The 22109-nt window shown below is 45.9% G+C and overlaps 1 protein-coding gene across 1 annotated transcript in view; it reads left to right on the plus strand.

The window, feature by feature from the left end:
- Positions 1-20002, plus strand: part of LOC106604047 (high affinity cationic amino acid transporter 1) — a 69640-nt gene extending 49638 nt beyond the window's left edge. Inside the window, exons 9-13 of the mRNA XM_045717481.1 lie at positions 2092-2194; positions 8362-8570; positions 9072-9223; positions 17239-17347; positions 17966-20002. Of these exons, the coding sequence (XP_045573437.1) occupies positions 2092-2194; positions 8362-8570; positions 9072-9223; positions 17239-17347; positions 17966-18162 (770 nt within the window). The 3' untranslated portion in view covers positions 18163-20002. The remainder of the gene's footprint in view (positions 1-2091; positions 2195-8361; positions 8571-9071; positions 9224-17238; positions 17348-17965) is intronic.
- The last annotated feature ends 2107 nt before the right edge of the window (positions 20003-22109 follow it).

The following is a 22109-nucleotide window of genomic DNA, read 5'->3' on the forward strand; positions in this document are numbered from 1 at the left end:
CAGAGTGCTGTGACCCAGTTAGTCACCTGAGGACCTACAGTACAGTACGTCAGATTGGACCCAGCTCTGTGGATGACATGGCCAAGCAGTTCTGTTTGCTTTCGGTACTGTGTTTGAACCACACATCATCATTTCGTAGTAATGTAGTCACTCTTTCAAAAGTCTCAGCCCAGTGATATTTACTTATCTGACAACTATTGTCAAGTATAAGAATGAAAATAGTGGAGAGAGAGAGTAGAAAGAGTAGGGAGAGGAGAGAGAGGAGAGAGAGTAGGGAGAGGAGAGAGAGAGAGTAGAGAGAGGAGTTAGGAGAGAAAGGAGAGAGAGAAGAAAGAGTAGGGAGAGGAGAGAGAGGAAGCGAGGAGAGAGTGTAGAAAGTGGGAGAGGCAGGAGAGGAGAGGAGAGAGAGTAGGGAGAAAAGAGAGAGTAGAAAGAGGGAGAGGCAGGAGAGGAGAGGAGAGAGAGTAGGGAAAAGAGAGCGAGTAGACAGAGAGAGGGGTGAGAGGAGAGAGATGAGAGAGAGAGGAGATTGAGGAGATTGAGAGAGGTGAGAGAGGAGACAGGGGAGACAGAGGAGATAGAGGTGAGAGAGAAGTTAGATGAGATATAGGAGATAGAGGAGTTACACGGAACCCAAACCGGCTGCGCGTGCGCCATCTTGCGCCATCTTGCGCCATCTTGCGTCATCGTGCATAAATGTATTTTGTACCCAAACACCAAACGCGATCACGACACGCAGCTTAAAATATCAAAACAAACTGTGAACCAATTACATTAATTTGGGGACAGGTTGAATAGCATTAAACATTTATGGCAATTTAGCTAGCTAGCTTGCACTTGCTAGCAAATTTTTGTCCTATTTAGATAGCTTGCTGTTGCTAGCTAATTTGTCCTGGGATATAAACATTGAGTTGTTATTTTACCTGAAATGCACAAGGTCCTCTACTCCGCCAATTAATCCACACAGTAACGGTCAACCAAATCGTTTCTAGTCATCTCTCCTCCTTCCAGGCTTTTTCTTCTCTTGACTTTATATTGCGATTGGCAACTTTCATAAATTAGGTGCATTACCGCCACTGACCTCGTTCGTCTTTCAGTCACCCACGTGGGTATAACCAATGAGCAGATGGCACGTGGGTACCTGCTTCTATAGACCAATGAGGAGATGGAAGAGGCAGGACTTGCAGCGCGATCTGCGTCAGAAATAGAACTGACTTCTATTTTATCCCTTGGCAACGCAGACGCTCGTTGGCGCGCGAGCAGTGTGGGTGCAATAATTGAATAATATGAATTCATTGAATAATATAGTCTCGCTAAGCGAGGAGAGTGGGGAGAGAGGAGAGAGGTGAGAGAGTAGAGAAGAGGGAAAGTAAAGAGGAGAGAGGTGAGAGAGGAGATAAAGTACAAAGGAGAGAGAGGAGAGAGAGAAGAAGAGAGGAGGGAAAGAGTAGAGAGAAGGGAGAAGAGGAGAGGCAGAAGGGCGAGGAGAGAGAGAGTAGAGAGAGGAAAGAATGAATTATAATTTACATTAATGAGTGGATCAAACATTTGGCCTTTCTGTCTCTCCCCCAGCTATCATGGCCTGTCTATCTCTCCTCCAGCTATCATGGCCTGTCTGTCTCTCCCCCAGCTATCATGGCCTGTCTATCTCTCCTCCAGCTATCATGGCCTGTCTGTCTCTCCCCCAGCTATCATGGCCTGTCTATCTCTCCCCCCAGCTATCATGGCCTGTCTGTCTCTAACCTCAGCTATCATGGCCTTTCTGTCTCTCCCCCAGCTATCATGGCCTGTCTGTCTCTCCCCCAGCTATCATGGCCTTTCTCACCCCAGCTATCATGGCCTGTCTGTCTCTCCCCCAGCTATCATGACCTTTCTGTCTCTCCCCCAGCTATCATGGCCTGTCTGTCTCTCCCCCAGCTATCATGGCCTTTCTGTCTCTCCCCCAGCTATCATGGCCTGTCTTTCTCTCCCTCAGCTATCATGGCCTGTCTGTCTCTCCCCCAGCTATCATGGCCTGTCTGTCTCTCCCCCAGCTATCATGGCCTGTCTATCTCTCCCCCAGCTATCATGGCCTGTCTCTCTCTCCCTCAGCTATCATGGCCTTTCTGTTTGACCTGAAGGACCTGGTCGATCTGATGTCTATAGGAACTCTACTGGCCTACACCCTGGTGGCAGCATGCGTTCTAGTACTCAGGTTAGTACCCTAAACCCTACACCCTGAACCCTACACCCTAAACCCTACACCCTAAACCCTACACCCTAAACCCTACACCCTGAACCCTAAACCCTAAACCCTATACCCTAAACCCTAAACCCTAAACCCTACACCCTGGTGGCAGCATGCGTTCTAGTACTCAGGTTAGTACCCTAAACCCTACACCCTGAACCCTACACCCTAAACCCTACACCCTAAACCCTACACCCTAAACCCTACACCCTGAACCCTAAACCCTAAACCCTATACCCTAAACCCTACACCCTGGTGGCAGCATGCGTTCTGGTACTCAGGTTAGTACCCTAAACCCTACACCCTAAACCCTACACCCTGAACCCTACACCCTAAACCCTACACCCTAAACCCTACACCCTAAACCCTACACCCTAAACCCTATACCCTAAACCCTACACCCTGGTGGCAGCATGCGTTCTGGTACTCAGGTTAGTACCCTAAACCCTACACCCTAAACCCTACACCCTGAACCCTACACCCTAAACCCTACACCCTGAACCCTACACACTATACCCTAAACCCTATACCCTAAACCCTATACCCTAAACCCAACACCCTGGTGGCAGCATGCGTTCTGGTACTCAGGTTAGTACCCTAAACCCTAAACCCTATACCCTATACCCTAAACCCTATACCCTAAACCCTATACCCTAAACCCAACACCCTGGTGGCAGCCTGCGTTCTAGTACTCAGGTTAGTACCCTGAACCCTGAACCCTGAACCCTGGTGGCAGCCTGCATTCTAGTACTCAGGTTAGTATCCTGAACCCTGGTGGCAGCCTGCATTCTAGTACTCAGGTTAGTATCCTGAACCCTGAAGCCTGGTGGCAGCCTGCATTCTAGTACTCAGGTTAGTATCCTGAACCCTGAACCCTGGTGGCAGCCTGCATTCTAGTACTCAGGTTAGTACCCTGAACCCTGAACCCTGGTGGCAGCCTGCGTTCTAGTACTCAGGTTAGTATCCTGAACCCGGAACCCTGGTGGCAGCCTGCATTCTAGTACTCAGGTTAGTATCCTGAACCCTGGTGGCAGCCTGCATTCTAGTACTCAGGTTAATATCCTGAACCCTGAACCCTGGTGGCAGCCTGCATTCTAGTACTCAGGTTAGTATCCTGAACCCTGAACCCTGGTGGAAGCCTGCATTCTAGTACTCAGGTTAGTATCCTGAACCCTGAACCCTGGTGACAGCCTGCATTCTAGTACTCAGGTTAATATCCTGAACCCTGAACCCTGGTGGCAGCATGCGTTCTAGTACTCAGGTTAGTATCCTGAACCCTGAACCCTGGTGGCAGCCTGCATTCTAGTACTCAGGTTAGTACCCTGAACCCTGAACCCTGGTGGCAGCCTGCATTCTAGTACTCAGGTTAGTATCCTGAACCCTGTACCCTGGTGGCAGCCTGCGTTCTGGTACTCAGGTTAGTATCCTGAACCCTGAACCCTGAACCCTGAACACTGGTGGCAGCCTGCATTCTAGTACTCAGGTTAGTACCCTGAACCCTAAACCCCGGTGGCAGCCTGCATTCTAGTACTCAGGTTAGTATCCTGAACCCTGAACCCTGGTGGCAGCCTGCATTCTAGTACTCAGGTTAGTATCCAGAACCCTGAACCCTGGTGGCAGCCTGCATTCTATTACTCAGGTAAGTATCCTGAACCCTGAACCCTGAACACTGGTGGCAGCCTGCATTCTAGTACTCAGGTTAGTGTCCTGAACCCTGAACCCTGGTGGCAGCCTGCATTCTAGTACTCAGGTTAGTATCCTGAATCCTGAACCCTGGTGGCAGCCTGCATTCTAGTACTCAGGTTAGTACCCTGAACCCTGAACCCTGGTGGCAGCCTGCATTCTAGTACTCAGGTTAGTATCCTGAACCCTGGTGGCAGCCTGCATTCTAGTACTCAGGTTAGTATCCTGAACCCTGAACCCTGGTGGCAGCCTGCATTCTAGTACTCGGGTTAGTACCCTAAACCGTGAACCCAGGTGGCAGCCTGCATTCTAGTACTCAGGTTAGTATCCTGAACCATGAACCCTGGTGGCAGCCTGCGTTCTAGTACTCAGGTTAGTATCCTGAACCCTGAACCCTGGTGGCATCCTGCATTCTAGTACTCAGGTTAGTACCCTAAACCCTGAACCAAGGTGGCAGCCTGCATTCTAGTACTCAGGTTAGTATCCTGAACCCTGAACCCTGGTGGCAGCCTGCATTCTAGTACTCAGGTTAGTACCCTGAACCCTGAACCCTGGTGGCAGCCTGCATTCTAGTACTCAGGCTAGTATCTTTAACCCTGAACCCTGAACCCTGGTGACAGCCTGCATTCTAGTACTCAGGTTAGTATCCTGAACCCTGAACCCTTGTGGCAGCCTGCATTCTAGTACTCAGGTTAGTACCCTAAACCCTGAACCCTGGTGGCAGCCTGCATTCTAGTACTCAAGTTAGTAGCCTGAACCCTGGTGGCAGCCTGCATTCTAGTACTCAGGTTAGTATCCTGAACCCTGGTGGCAGCATGCGTTCTAGTACTCAGGTTAGTATCCTGAACCCTGAACCCTGTTGGCAGCCTGCATTCTAGTACTCAGGTTAGTATCCTGAACCCTGGTGGCAGCCTGCGTTCTGGTACTCGGGTTAGTATCCTGAACCCTGAACCCTGAACACTGGTGGCAGCCTGCATTCTAGTACTCAGGTTAGTGCCCTGAACCCTAAACCCTGGTGGCAGCCTGCATTCTAGTACTCAGGTTAGTATCCTGAACCCTGAACCCTGGTGGCAGCCTGCATTCTAGTACTCAGGTTAGTATCCTGAACCCTGAACCCTGGTGGCAGCCTGCATTCTAGTACTCAGGTTAGTACCCTAAACCCTGAACCCTGGTGGCAGCCTGCATTCTAGTACTCAGGTTAGTAACCTGGACCCTGAACCCTGAACCCTGGTGGCAGCCTGCATTCTAGTACTCAGGTTAGTACCCTGAACCCTGAACCCTGGTGGCAGCCTGCATTCTAGTACTCAGGTTAGTATCCTGAACCCTGAACCCTGAACCCTGGTGGCAGCCTGCATTCTAGTACTCAGGTTAGTAACCTGAACCCTGAACCCTGAACCCTGGTGGCAGCCTGCATTCTAGTACTCAGGTTAGTACCCTGAACCCTGAACCCTGGTGGCAGCCTGCATTCTAGTACTCAGGTTAGTATCCTGAACCCTGAACCCTGAACCCTGGTGGCAGCATGCGTTCTAGTACTCAGGTTAGTATCCTGAACCCTGAACCCTGGTGGCAGCATGCGTTCTAGTACTCAGGTTAGTATCCTGAACCCTGAACCCTGGTGGCAGCCTGCATTCTAGTACTCAGGTTAGTTTCCTGAACCCTGAACCCTGGTGGCAGCCTGCATTCTAGTACTCAGGTTAGTATCCTGAACCCTGAACCCTGGTGGCAGCATGCGTTCTAGTACTCAGGTTAGTACCCTGAACCCTGGTGGCAGCCTGCATTCTAGTACTCAGGTTAGTACCCTGAACCCTGAACCCTGGTGGCAGCCTGCATTCTAGTACTCAGGTTAGTATCCTGAACCCTGAACCCTGGTGGCAGCCTGCATTCTAGTACTCAGGTTAGTACCCTGAACCCTGAATCCTGGTGGCAGCCTGCATTCTAGTACTCAGGTTAGTATCCTGAACCCTGAACCCTGAACCCTGGTGACAGCCTGCATTCTAGTACTCAGGTTAGTATCCTGAACCCTGAACCCTGGTGGCAGCCTGCATTCTAGTACTCAGGTTAGTACCCTAAACCCTGAACCCTGGTGGCAGCCTGCATTCTAGTACTCAGGTTAGTATCCTGAACCCTGGTGGCAGCCTGCATTCTAGTACTCAGGTTAGTATCCTGAACCCTGGTGGCAGCCTGCATTCTAGTACTCAGGTTAGTATCCTGAACCCTGAACCCTGGTGGCAGCCTGCATTCTAGTACTCAGGTTAGTATCCTGAACCCTGAACCCTGGTGGCAGCCTGCATTCTAGTACTCAGGTTAGTATCCTGAACCCTGATCTAACACAGCAGGTTAGGAGAACTAACACAGCAGGTTAGGATACATTAACACAGCAGGTTAGGAGAACTAACACAGCAGCTTAGGAGAACTAACGCAGCAGGTTGGGAGAACTAACACAGCAGGTTAGGATACATTAACACAGCAGGTTAGGAGAACTAACACAGCAGGTTAGGAGAACTAACACAGCAGGTTAGGAGAACTAACGCAGCAGGTTAGGAGAACTAACACAGCAGGTTAGGAGAACTAACACAGCAGGTTAGGAGAATTAACACAGCAGGTTAGGATACATTAACACAGCAAGTTAGGATACATTAACACAGCAAGTTAGGATACATTAACACAGCAAGTTAGGATACATTAACACAGCAGCTTAGGATACATTAACACAGCAGGTTAGGATACAGTAACACAGCAAGTTAGGATACATTAACGCAGCAGGTTAGGATACATTAACACAGCAGGTTAGGAGAACTAACACAGCAGCTTAGGATACATTAACACAGCAGGTTAGGAGAACTAACACAGCAGGTTAGGAGAACTAACGCAGCAGGTTCGGAGAACTAACACAGCAGGTTAGGAGAACTACCACAGCAGGTTAGGAGAACTAACGCAGCAGGTTCGGAGAACTAACACAGCAGGTTAGGAGAACTAACACAGCAGGTTAGGAGAACTAACGCAGCAGGTTCGGAGAACTAACACAGCAGGTTAGGAGAACTAACACAGCAGGTTAGGAGAACTAACGCAGCAGGTTAGGAGAACTAACACAGCAGGTTAGGAGAACTAACACAGCAGGTTAGGAGAACTAATGCAGCAGGTTCGGAGAACTAACACAGCAGGTTAGGAGAACTACCACAGCAGGTTAGGATACATTAACACAACAGGTTAGGAGAACTAACACAGCAGGTTAGGAGAACTAATGCAGCAGGTTAGGAGAAATAATGCAGCAGGTTAGGAGAACTAACACAGCAGGTTAGGAGAACTAACACAGCAGGTTAGGAGAACTAACACAGCAGGTTAGTAGCAGGTTAGGATACATTAACACAGCAAGTTAGGAGAACTAACACAGCAGGTTAGGAGAACTAACGCAGCAGGTTAGGAGAACTAACACAGCAGGTTAGGAGAACTAACACAGCAGGTTAGGAGAACTAACACAGCAGGTTAGGAGAACTAACACAGCAGGTTAGGAGAACTAACACAGCAGGTTAGGATACATTAACACAGCAGGTTAGGAGAACTAACACAGCAGGTTAGGAGAACTAACACAGCAGGTTAGGATACATTAACACAGCAGGTTAGGAGAACTAACGCAGCAGGTTAGGAGAACTAACACAGCAGGTTAGGATACATTAACACAGCAGGTTAGGAGAACTACCACAGCAGGTTAGGAGAACTACCACAGCAGGTTAGGAGAACTAACACAGCAGGTTAGGAGAACTAACACAGCAGGTTAGGAGAACTACCACAGCAGGTTAGGAGAACTAACACAGCAGGTTAGGAGAACTAACACAGCAGGTTAGGAGAACTAACACAGCAGGTTAGGAGAACTACCACAGCAGGTTAGGAGAACTACCACAGCAGGTTAGGAGAACTAACACAGCAGGTTAGGAGAACTAACACAGCACGTTAGGAGCAGGTTAGGAGAACTAACAGCAGAAGTACAATAGGACAGTGGTTGTCCAACTTTTCCTCTGGGACCCCCCAGCTGTTCCATGTATTGAATATTTTCCAGAACTAGCACACCTGATTCAATTTGACAATGAAACATCATCAAAACTTTGACAGTTCAGAGCTACAACAAAATTGTGAAACATCTGGAGAGGGGTTGAGAAACACTGCAATATGAAAAAAGGGCTCCATTTGGGACACAGGAAGAAGGGTGACATTTGGGACACAGGAAGATGGGTGACATTTGGGACACAGGAAGAAGGGTGACATTTGGGACACAGTAAGAAGGGTGCCATTTGGGACACAGGAAGAAGGGTGCCATTTGGGAAACAGGAAGAAGGGTGACATTTGGGACACAGGAAGAAGGGTGCCATTTGGGACACAGGAAGAAGGGTGCCATTTGGGAAACAGGAAGAAGGGTGCCATTTGGGAAACACATCTAAAACCCCTCTCTGTTCCAGGTACCAACCAGAGCATCCCAGCTCCTCGGCCTATCAGATGGCCAGTACCGTGGAGGAGATGGAGCTGAGCGACGGTATCTCCGCCCCCAGTATGGGCATCCTGCCTGGTGTGAAGGAGCACTTCAGCCTGAAGACTGTCCTGTTCCCTGTCAACACCGAACCATCAGCCCTGTCCGGCTTCACTGTCAACATCACTGTCAGCCTCATGGGTAAAGGGGGGGGAGGGACAGGAAGACTACAGATAAGCTACACAGAGACATATACTCTCTCACACACACACACACACACACACACACACACACACACACACACACACACACACACACACACACACACACACACACACACACACACACACACACACACACACACACCTCTCCTCATCTCCCATCCTTCTCCATCGTCTCCTCCCTTCTCATCCCTCTCTATCTCTCCTCTGTCATCCATTGCCTGACCTCCCCTCTCCTCCTTTTCTGCCCTCCCCTCCTCTCCTCCCTCCTCCTCCTCCTCCTCCTCTCCTCCCCTCTTCCTCCCCTTCCCCTTTCCTCCCTTCTCCTCCCCTCCTCCCCCTCCTCTCCTCCCCTCTTCCTCTCCTCCTCCCCTCTTCCTCTCCTCTCCTCCCTCCCCTCCTCCTCCCTCTCCTCCTCCTCCCTCTCCTCCTCCTCCCTCCCCTCCCCTCTTCCACCCCTCTCCTCCTCCTCCCCCTATAGGCCTTCTGATCCTGGTATTCAGTATACTGTCAGTACAGGGTGGATTTGCAGTGTGGAACATCGTAGCTCTGACCGTCATCTTCATGGTGTGTGTTCTCCTCACCTTTATCATCTGGAGACAACCAGAGAGCAAGACCAAGCTGTCCTTTAAGGTGGGTCTACATTACTTATCCCCACCGAGACCAAGCCGTCCTTTAAGGTGGGTCTACATTACTTATCCCCACCGAGACCAAGCTGTCCTTTAAGGTGGGTCTACATTACTTAACCCCACCAAGACCAAGCTGTCCTTTAAGGTGGGTCTACATTACTTATCCCCACCGAGACCAAGCTGTCCTTTAAGGTGGGTCTACATTACTTATCCCCACCGAGACCAAGCTGTCCTTTAAGGTGGGTCTACATTACTTAACCCCACCGAGACCAAGCTGTCCTTTAAGGTGGGTCTACATTACTTAACCCCACCGAGACCAAGCTGTCCTTTAAGGTGGGTCTACATTACTTAACCCCACCGAGACCAAGCTGTCCTTTAAGGTGGGTCTACATTACTTATCCCCACCGAGACCCTAACACCAAGACCAATCCACCCCATACTAAAACCTCTCGCGCCACCAAGATAAAAGCACATTGGACTCCCAAAACTATGTCACTAACATACCTAACCTAACAGACGGACAGTAAACAGACAGCCTGAGGACTTTCTGTTTACTGTACAAGACTGCTAACTAATTTACAATCCATCCCATACTAAAACCTCTCACCCCACCAAGATAAAAGCGCATTGGACTCCCAAATAACTTCATAGCTCTTACCCTTCTGCCAATCTAGTCTGTTTTGAAGGATCCTGCCAATTCCACAAACTCCCAATCACCCTCTTGACATGCTGTGATAATCACCTCTCCTGCCAACTCGTCACTGTGATAATCACCTCTCCTGAACTCACTGTGATAATCACCTCTCCTGCCAACTCGTCACTGTGATAATCACCTCTCCTGAACTCACTGCGATAATCACCTCTCCTGAACTCACTGCGATAATCACCTCTCCTGAACTCACTGTGATAATCACCTCTCCTGAACTCACTGCGATAATCACCTCTCCTGAACTCACTGTGATAATCACCTCTCCTGAACTCACTGCGATAATCACCTCTCCTGAACTCACTGCGATAATCCCCTCTCCTTTCCTCAGCTAGAAATACAGTTTGTTCTCATTTCCATGGGAGAATCTAAATGAGATACTCCTCGCGTCCTGTGCCTTGTTAGTTTAGTAATTAAATAACCAGAACTAGAAAACATGTCTTCAATAATCATTCCTGCAATCGGAAAGATGTGTCATAGTGTGTGAACGTTAAAGCGTTTAAAAACAATTGGGATCCTTAACGTTAATCCATACAAACACACTGAATAACAGATTCACCAGATGGAACAACAGACAGTCCCTCCATAAAAAATCTAAAGGAAGTTTGGTCTGAAGTGTCTTTCCTATATCTGAGAAATGTAAGATCAGGAAACGTTTTTTAAATTTTTTTAACATAAACTCAGCAAAAAAAGAAACGTCTCTTTTTCAGGACCCCACCTGTAGAACGGTCGTTAAGACACTAACAGCTTACAGACGGTAGGCAATTAAGGTCACAGTTATGAAAACTTAGGACACTAAAGAGTGCTTTCTACTGACTCTGAAACACACCAAAAGAAAGATGCCCAGGGTCCCTGCTCATCTGTGTGAACGTGCCTTAGGCATGCTGCAAGGATGCATGAGGACTGCAGATGTGGTCAGGGCAATAAATTGCAATGTCCGTACTGTGAGACGCCTAAGACAGCGCTACAGGGAGACAGGACGGACAGCTGATCGTCCTTGCAGTGGCAGACCACGTGTAACAACACCTGCACAGGACCGGTACATCAGAACATCACACCTGCTGGACAGGTACAGGATGGCAACAACAACTGCCCAAGTTACACCAAGAATGCACAATCCCTCCATCAGTGATCAGACTGTCCGCAATAGGCTGAGAGGCTGGACTGAAGGCTTTTAGGCCTGTTGTAAGGCAGGTCCTCACCAAACATCAGCGGCAACAACGTCGCCTATGGGCACAAACCCACCGATGCTGATGGTCGGATTTGCGTTTATCGTTGAAGGAATGAGCGTTACACCGAGGCCTGTACTCTGGAGCGGGATCAATTTGGAGGTGGAGGGTCCGTTATGATCTGGGGCGGTGTGTCACAGCATCATCGGACTGAGCTTGTTGTTATTGCAGGCAATCTCAACGTTGTGCGTTACAGGGAAGACATCCTCCTCCCTCATGTGGTACCCTTCCTGCAGGCTTATCCTGACATGACCCTCCAGCATGACAATGCCACCAGCCATACTGCTCGTTCTGTGCTTGATTTCCTGCAAGACAGGAATGTCAGTGTTCTGCCATGGCCAGCGAAGAGCCCGGATCTCAATCCCATTGAGCACATCTGAGACCTGTTGGATCGGAGGGTGAGGGCTAGGGCCATTCCCCCCCCAGAAATGTCCTGGGACTTGCAGGTGCCTTGGTGGAAGAGTGAGGTAACATCTCACAGCAAGAACTGTCAAATCTGGTGAAGTCCATGAGGAGGAGATGCACTGCAGTACCTAATGCAGCTGGTGGCCACACCAGATACTGACTGTTACTTTTGATTTGCCCCCCCCTTTGTTCAGGGACACATTATTCCACTTCTGTTAGTCACATGTCTGTGGAACTTGTTCAATTTATGTCTCAGTTGTTGAATCTTGTTATGTTCATTCAAATATTTACACATGTTCAGTTTGATGAAAATAAACACAGTTGACAGTGAGAGGACGTTTCTTTTTTTTGCTGAGTTTATATTTAACCCCTTATTTTTTTCACTAAATAGCCTCAATATATACTTCCATATAGACTTCCATACATTAATTCAATTGGTACTGGAGTTCCTAGAGCAAAACAACGACATGTGCGTGTTCGTGAGAGTCTCACCTTTCTCACCTTTCCACAGAAAGTTCATATTAGTGTGTAGCTCAAACTGTTAGGACGCTACAGACAGAAGTTGGCAGATCGGCTGCACCGACTTCAGATTGTAAAGCAAAACGTTCGTTAGAGTCTCTTCTTTCCATAGAGAGGTCATAATAGTTTATAGGCCACTACGAACGATTTGGTGTCTCATGGTCTGAAAAACACCTCCAAATCCCCACCTTTCACCGCAGGATGCGGAAGTGGGACATTAGGTGGATACAAACTATCTCCAGAGAAGGTTTCTAGTCGGCATTTATAACGTCGTAGTGTACCCTTACAGACAAACAAACATGTTGTAGCCGAGGCATCTTCAAGGGTATGACTGCGGTAGATATAAATGTATTGCCCGACCCTAGCGTTCCTACATTGGTAATTGGACCATTAATCTGCATTGTGAATTGATGAGTAATTTAATGATTTTTTTCTTATCGTTTTAATGGAAAACCTATTTTTTTTAAAAATGGCAGTTTAAATGTTAAGAAAATTGTCCATTTGTTGCAATTTTCTTGTTGTCTGCTTGTTTTAGTCAACTACAAAACTACATTTAAGAAAAGTACAATATATCTGAATATTATTTTTCATCACTTCCTGCTTCTGAGTGTTCTCACTACATAGAAAAACATAATATTGTACGTTTTCAGGGCTGCAGGTAGACTAGTGGTTAGAGCGTTGGACTAGTATCCGAAAGGTTGCTGAATCAAATCCTTGAGCTGACAAGGTAAATAAAATCTGTCGTTCTGCCCCTGAACAAGGCAGTTAACCCACTGTTCCTAGGTAGTCATTGAAAATAAGAATTTGTTCTTAACTGACTTGCCAAGTTAAATAAAGGTTAAATAAAATGCCCCTTGTGATGTCCTAGCAGCCATGTGAATGAGAGCTAGCTAACGACCAGAACATTAAGCTAGCCAACACAAACAAACAGACTATACAACTACAAGTAGTGAGTGGAGTTACTAACAGACTATACAAGTAGTGAGTGGAGTTACTAACAGACAATACAGCTACAAGTAGTGAGTGGAGTTACTAGCAGACTATACAAGTAGTGAGTGGAGTTACTAACAGACTATACAACTACAAGTAGTGAGTGGAGTTACTAACAGAATATACAGCTACAAGTAGTGAGTGGAGTTACAGACAATATAACTGCAAGTAGTGAGTGGAGTTACTAACAGACTATACAAGTAGTGAGTGGAGTTACTAACAGACTATACAAGTAGTGAGTGGAGTTACTAACAGACTATACAACTACAAGTAGTGAGTGGAGTTACTAACAGACTATACAAGTAGTGAGTGGAGTTACTAACAGACTATACAAGTAGTGAGTGGAGTTACTAACAGACAATACAGCTACAAGTAGTGAGTGGAGTTACTAACAGACTATACAAGTAGTGAGTGGAGTTACTAACAGACTATACAACTACAAGTAGTGAGTGGAGTTACTAACAGAATATACAGCTACAAGTAGTGAGTGGAGTTACAGACAATATAACTGCAAGTAGTGAGTGGAGTTACTAACAGACTATACAAGTAGTGAGTGGAGTTACTAACAGACTATACAAGTAGTGAGTGGAGTTACTAACAGACTATACAACTACAAGTAGTGAGTGGAGTTACTAACAGACTATACAAGTAGTGAGTGGAGTTACTAACAGACTATACAAGTAGTGAGTGGAGTTACTAACAGACTATACAACTACAAGTAGTGAGTGGAGTTACTAACAGAATATACAGCTACAAGTAGTGAGTGGAGTTACAGACAATATAACTGCAAGTAGTGAGTGGAGTTACTAACAGACTATACAAGTAGTGAGTGGAGTTACTAACAGACTATACAAGTAGTGAGTGGAGTTACTAACAGACTATACAACTACAAGTAGTGAGTGGAGTTACTAACAGACTATACAAGTAGTGAGTGGAGTTACTAACAGACTATACAAGTAGTGAGGGGAGTTACTAACAGACTATACAACTACAAGTAGTGAGTGGAGTTACTAACAGACTGCAACTACAAGTAGTAAGTGGAGTTACTAACAGACTATACAAGTAGTGAGTGGAGTTACTAACAGACTATACAAGTAGTGAGTGGAGTTACTAACAGACTATACAACTACAAGTAGTGAGTGGAGTTACTAACAGACTATACAAGTAGTGAGTGGAGTTACTAACAGACTATACAAGTAGTGAGTGGAGTTACTAACAGACTATACAGCTACAAGTAGTGAGTGGAGTTACTAACAGACTATACAAGTAGTGAGTGGAGTTACTAACAGACTATACAAGTAGTGAGGGGAGTTACTAACAGACTATACAAGTAGTGAGTGGAGTTACTAACAGACTATACAACTACAAGTAGTGAGGGGAGTTACTAACAGACTATACAATTACAAGTAGTGAGTGGAGTTACTAACAGACTGCAACTACAAGTAGTGAGTGGAGTTACTAACAGACTGCAACTACAAGTAGTGAGTGGAGTTAATAACAGACTATACAAGTAGTGAGTGGAGTTACTAACAGACTATACAGCTACAAGTAGTGAGTGGAGTTACTAACAGACTGCAACTACAAGTAGTGAGTGGAGTTACTAACAGACTGCAACTACAAGTAGTGAGTGGAGTTACTAACAGACTATACAGCTACAAGTAGTGAGTGGAGTTACTAACAGACTGCAACTACAAGTAGTGAGTGGAGTTACTAACAGACTATACAGCTACAAGTAGTGAGTGGAGTTACTAACAGACTGCAACTACAAGTAGTGAGTGGAGTTACTAACAGACTATACAGCTACAAGTAGTGAGTGGAGTTACTAACAGACTATACAACTACAAGTAGTGAGTGGAGTTACTAACAGACTATACAAGTAGTGAGTGGAGTTACTAACAGACTATACAACTACAAGTAGTGAGTGGAGTTACTAACAGACTATACAAGTAGTGAGGGGAGTTACTAACAGACTATACAACTACAAGTAGTGAGTGGAGTTACTAACAGACTGCAACTACAAGTAGTGAGTGGAGTTACTAACAGACTATACAAGTAGTGAGTGGAGTTACTAACAGACTATACAACTACAAGTAGTGAGTGGAGTTACTAACAGACTGCAACTACAAGTAGTGAGTGGAGTTACTAACAGACTATACAAGTAGTGAGTGGAGTTACTAACAGACTATACAGCTACAAGTAGTGAGTGGAGTTACTAACAGACTATACAACTACAAGTAGTGAGTGGAGTTACTAACAGACTATACAAGTAGTGAGTGGAGTTACTAACAGACTATACAAGTAGTGAGTGGAGTTACTAACAGACTATACAGCTACAAGTAGTGAGTGGAGTTACTAACAGACTATATAAGTAGTGAGTGGAGTTACTAACAGACTATACAACTACAAGTAGTGAGTGGAGTTACTAACAGACTATACAACTACAAGTAGTGAGTGGAGTTACTAACAGACTATACAACTACAAGTAGTGAGGGGAGTTACTAACAGACTGCAACTACAAGTAGTGAGTGGAGTTACTAACAGACTATACAAGTAGTGAGTGGAGTTACTAACAGACTATACAAGTAGTGAGTGGAGTTACTAACAGACTGCAACTACAAGTAGTGAGTGGAGTTACTAACAGACTACACAAGTAGTGAGTGGAGTTACTAACAGACTATACAAGTAGTGAGTGGAGTTACTAACAGACTATACAGCTACAAGTAGTGAGTGGAGTTACTAACAGACTGCAACTACAAGTAGTGAGTGGAGATACTAACAGACTATACAGCTACAAGTAGTGAGTGGAGTTACTAACAGACTATACAGCTACAAGTAGTGAGTGGAGTTACTAACAGACTATACAACTACAGGTAGTGAGTGGAGTTACTAACAGACTATACAAGTAGTGAGTGGAGTTACTAACAGACTATACAAGCAGTGAGTGGAGTTACTAACAGACTATACAACTACAAGTAGTGAGTGGAGTTACTAACAGACTATACAAGTAGTGAGTGGAGTTACTGACAGACTATACAAGTAGTGAGGGGAGTTACTAACAGACTATACAACTACAAGTAGTGAGTGGAGTTACTAACAGACTATACAAGTAGTGAGTGGAGTTACTAACAGACTATACAAGTAGTGAGGGGAGTTACTAACAGACTATACAACTACAAGTAGTGAGTGGAGTTACTAACAGACTATACAGCTACAAGTAGTGAGTGGAGTTACTAACAGACTATACAGCTACAAGTAGTGAGTGGAGTTACTAACAGACTATACAGCTACAAGTAGTGAGTGGAGTTACTAACAGACTATACAACTACAAGTAGTGAGTGGAGTTACTAACAGACTATACAGCTACAAGTAGTGAGTGGAGTTACAGACAATATAACTACAAGTAGTGAGTGGAGTTACTAACAGACTATACAAGTAGTGAGTGGAGTTACTAACAGACTATACAAGTAGTGAGTGGAGTTACTAACAGACTATACAGCTACAAGTAGTGAGTGGAGTTACTAACAGACTGCAACTACAAGTAGTGAGTGGAGTTACTAACAGACTATACAAGTAGTGAGTGGAGTTACTAACAGACTATACAAGTAGTGAGTGGAGTTACTAACAGACTATACAACTACAAGTAGTGAGTGGAGTTACTAACAGACTATACAAGTAGTGAGTGGAGTTACTAACAGACTATACAAGTAGTGAGTGGAGTTACTAACAGACTATACAAGTAGTGAGTGGAGTTACTAACAGACTATAGAAGTTAAATGTCTTACCTATGATTAACTGTTTCCCACACACATACCTTCGTGTTTCCTGCTTGGACACCGTCTCCCCACAATGTCCTACTCTCCCACACCGAATAGACTCTTCTCAAAGGCTCTATACTGTATATCCCTACAAGGGAGTAGGTTGGGATTTTTTTACCTTGTTTGACCTGAACAACACAATATATTATTTGCCATGTTTTGTTATTTCTGTATAACAGAAAATCGACGACAAAGTAAAGTCTTTTATACAATATTTGTTTTACCCTAATTTGTAGGCGTAGTCGAGGAGATTTCCTTATCATTTAGATGAATTTCGACTCGGATTATGCCTCTCTTGTTTTCTGACTCACTGACCTCTGCATGATCTTTGTATTTTTACCTCTGACCCCTTAAGGTGCCCCTGTTGCCGTTCATCCCAGTGTTTAGCATGTTTGTTAACGTCTACCTGATGATGCAGCTGGACAGAGGCACGTGGATACGCTTCGCTGTCTGGATGGCTATTGGTAAGAAACTATTTTTTTTCAATAACAATGTCATCTCTATAGAGATAACCTCTTCCAAGACATTACCGGAATATTATAAATTCCTCTATGGAGATATACCGCTGTTGGCTTGGCTCTGAAGCTAAGCAGGGTCGGTCCTGGTCAGTCCCTGGATGGGAGACCAGATGCTGCTGGAAGTGGTTTTGGAGGCACTCTGTCCTCTGGTCTAAAAACAATATCCCAATGCCCCAGGGTTAAATGAAATATAAAATAAAAATAAAATAAATGAAATCAAATCAAATGTATTTATATAGCCCTTGTTACATCAGCTGATATCTCAAAGTGCTGTACAGAAACCCAGCCTAAAACCCCAAACAGCAAGCAATGCAGGTGTAGAAGCACGGTGGCTAGGAAAAACTCCCTAGGAAAAACTCCCTAGAAAGGCCAAAACCTAGGAAGAAACCTAGAGAGGAACCAGGCTATGAGGGGTGGCCAGTCCTCTTCTGGCTGTGCCGGGTGGAGATTATAACAGCACATGGCCAAGATGTTCAAATGTTCATAGATGACCAGCATGTTCAAATGTTATATATATATCCTCTTCCAAGACATTCCATTATTAACCCCTTCTGTTTATTGCAGGGTTTGTGATCTACTTTGGCTATGGGATCCACCACAGTGCTGAGGCTGCTCTTGCCCGCTCCTCTCTTGAGTCTGATGTAGAGCTGAACGGCTACATAGCCAGCCACTCACACAACATGGAGCCCATGTCTCCTGAGAAAGAGGCGTTTCTACATAATGGTCTGGAGTCCCGGGGAGAGGAGGAGGGAGACCTATAGAGCGCTAGGACCCAGCAGACAACTGCCACAGCCTGCCCTGACCACCCTACATACCACACCTTATCACGCCCCTTTGGAACTTTCGTCTGTCTGGAACCTTAATCAAAACAGGATAGAACCCTCTTGGAACCGTCTCATTTTGGGATGTACCTTGCCATTTTTTTTAATATTTTTTTTTTTAACAGAGTTCCCGGCTTTAGACTTTTTTAGTCTAACATCTCACAGTGGCGTATGCACATGTAGCTTGTCGCAGGTGTTCCTGGGTAGGGAAAATACATTTTCTAATGCAGAAAAAAAAACGGAGTAGAGAAGAGAGGATAGACTGCTGTTTGTTCCTGAGGGCTTATTGTGAGCTCCACAGGGGTTTCCTACTACAGACAGGAGAACCATATCAACCCAGGGAAACTGAGCAGACATCTTGGATCTTGTCCTCCTCCATTTTAGGGAGAGTGTGGGTTGATGTGATGGGAGTGGGGTATTGTAATGTTGCTGTTGAGGACTGGGTTTGATTGGGCCCACTGGGCACACACACACACTGGTTGAATCAACGTTGTCTCCAAGTCATTTCAATTCAGTTACGTTGAACTAACGTGGAATAGACATTGATTTGACGTCTGTGTGCAGTGAGGATGCTCTACTAACTGGCACACGGTTCTCTCACAGCTCAGGAAGGACTCTCACAGCTCAGGAAAGACTCTCACAGCTCAGGAAGGACTCTCACAGCCCAGGAAGGACTCTCACAGCTCAGGAAGGACTCTCACAGCTCAGGAAGGACTCTCACAGCCCAAGGAGGACTCTCACAGCTCAGGAAAGACTCTCACAGCTCAGAAAGGACTCTCACAGCTCAGAAAGGACTCTCACAGCTCAGAAAGGACTCTCACAGCTCAGAAAGGACTCTCACAGCTCAGGAAAGACTCTCACAGCTCAGGAAAGACTCTCACAGCCCAGGAAAGACTCTCACAGCTCAGGAAGGACTATCTGTTGGTTAACATCCTAATGGATTAGTTAGGGTTAAGGTTGTGCATTAAGGTTGTCACTTGAGAGATGTCAGAAAACATCACTGAGTCACTCTGAGGACTTTTGGAACTGAGTGACTTAGATGGCTAGCCATGGAATCTCTGTCTGGTAAACTTCAAGATAATCATACTGTTTGATGAGGCATATCTATACTCTCAACATTTTCAGATGATAGTCAAACTGCTGTTGAGAAAGGTGAACAACAGATTATATAATAACTACTGCTGGGATTCTACATTCAGATCTGCTAAAACCATGGATGAGAAATGTTACAACCTCCCCTAGCAGGATATAGGCTACCTTGTTGTAAACTTCTGTTATCTCCCTTCTCGCTGTGATGTAGTGGCTGTGGCTCACCACTAGAGGTCGCTGTGTATCACACAACATCAGTGGACCTTTCAAATGAAATGAAATGAAATTGTATTCATCACATGCGCCGAATACAACCTTACCGTGAAATACTTACTTACAAGCCCTTAACCAACAATGTAGTTCAAGAAATAGAGTTCAGAAAATATTTACTAAATATAATAAAGTGAAAAAATTTAATATCAAAAAAGTAACACAAGAAAATGACATAACAATAATGAGGCTATATACAGGTGGTACCGGTACCTAATCAATTTGGGGGGGGGGTACCGGTACCGAGTCAATATGTAGAGGTCACAGGTGTGTAGAGGGCACAGGTTTATGTAAAGTGGGGGTAATTTGTAAAGTGGCTATGCGTAGAACAGCGAATAGCAGCAGTGTAAAAACAAAGGGGGTGTGTCAATGTAAATAGTCTGGAAGGCCATTTGATACATTGTTCAGCAGTCTTATGGCTTGGGGATAGAAGCTGTTAAGGAGCCTTTTGGACCTAGACTTGGTGCTCCGGTACCACTTGCCATGCGGTAGCAGAGAGAACAGTCTATGATTTGGGTGACTGGAGTCTTCTACAATTTTTTGGGCCTTCCTCTGACAAAAAGGTCCTGGCTGTCAGAAAGCTCCCGAGTGGTGCAGCGGTCTAAGGCACTGCATCTCAGTGCTTAGAGATGACACTACTGACCCCTGGTTCGATTCCAGGCTGTATCACAACCGGTCGTGATTGGGAGTCCCATAGGGTTGCGCACAATTGGGCCAGCGTCATCCGGGTTAGGGTTTGGCCGGGATAGGCCATCATTGTAAATAAGAATTTGTTCTCAACTGACTTGCCTGGTTAAATACATCATTTAAAAAAACTCTTGGCCCCATTAATGTACTGGGCCGTACACACTACCCGCTATAGCGCCTTACGGTCGGATGCCGAGCAGTTGCCATACCAGGCGATCATGCAACCGGTCAGGATGCTCTCGATGGTGCAGCTGTAGAACTTTTTTTGAGGACCCATTCAGTCTCCTGAGGGGGAAAAGGTGTTGTTGTTGTGCCTTCTTCACAACTGTCTTGGTGTGTTTGAAGCATGATAGTTCGTTGGTGATGTGGTCACCAAGGAACTTGAAACTCTCTACCTCTCGTCCACTTCAGCCACTACCTCCCAGTCGATGTTAATGGCAGCCTGTTCAGCCTATTTCCTCTAGTCCACGATCAGATCCTTTATCTTTCTCACATTGAGGGGAGAGGTTGTTGTCCTGGCACCACACTGCCAGGTCTCTGACCTCCTCCCCTATAGGCTGTCTCATCATTGTCGGTGATCAGGCCTACCACTGTTGTGTCGTCAGCAAACTCAGTAATGATGTTGGAGTCGTGCCTGGCCGTGCAGTCGTGGGTGAACAAGGAGTACAGGAGGGGACTAAGTACACACCCCTGAGGGGCCCCAGTGTTGAGGATCAGCGTGGCAGATGTGTTGTTGCCTACCCTTACCACCTGGGGGCGGCCCGTCAGGAAGTCCAGGATCCCGTTGCAGAGGGAGGTGTTTAGTCCCAGGGTCCTTAGCTTAGTGATGAGCTTTATGGGCACTATGGTGTTGAATGCTGAGCTGTAGTCAATAAATAGCATTCTCACATAGGTGTTCCTTTTGTCCAGGTGGGAAAGGGCAGTGTGGAGTGCGATTGAGATTGTGTCGTCTGTGGATCTGTTGGGGCGGTTTGCAAATTGGGTGGGTCTCCGGCATGATGGTGTTGACGTGAGCCATGACCAGCCTATCAAAGACCTTCATGGTTACCGACGTGAGTGCTACAGGGGTAATCATTTAGGCAGGTTACCTTCGCTATTCTTGGCCACAGGGACGATGGTGGTCTGTTTGAAACATGTTGGTATTACCGATTCGGTCAGGGACATGTTGAAAATGTCAGTGAAGACACTTGCCAGTTGGTCACTGCATGCTTTGAGTATGCGTCCTGGTAATCCGTCTGGCCCTGCGGGTATGACGCTACAAGCTTGGCACACTTGTATTTGGGTTGTTTCTCCCATTCTTCTCTGCAGATCTTCTCAAGCTCTGTCAGGTTGGATGGGGAGCGTCGTGCACAGCTATTTTCAGGTCTCTCCAGATATGTTCGATCGGGTTCAAGTCCGGGTTCTGGCTGGGCCACTCAATGACATTCAGATGAGCCACTCCTGCGTTGTCTTGGCTTTGTGCTTAACCTCTATGGGCTAGGTGGGACGCTTGCGTCCCACCTACGTAACAGCCACTGGCAGCCTGTGGCGCGATTTTCAAAACCTTAAAAATCCTATTACTTCAATTTCTCAAACATATGACTATTTTACAAACATTTAAAGACAAGACTCTCGTTAATCTAACCACACTGTCCGATTTCAAAAAGGCTTTACAACGAAAGCAAAACATTAGATTATGTCAGCAGAGTACCAAGCCAGAAATAATCAGACACCCATTTTTCAAGCCAGCATATAATGTCACCAAAACCCAGAAGACAGCTAAATGCAGCACTCACCTTTGATGATCTTCATCAGATGACAACCCTAGGACATTATGTTATACAATACATGCATGTTTTGTT

This window comes from Salmo salar, chromosome ssa04 (assembly GCF_905237065.1).
Source record: "Salmo salar chromosome ssa04, Ssal_v3.1, whole genome shotgun sequence".
In the NCBI taxonomy this organism is placed as follows: Eukaryota; Metazoa; Chordata; class Actinopteri; order Salmoniformes; family Salmonidae; genus Salmo; species Salmo salar.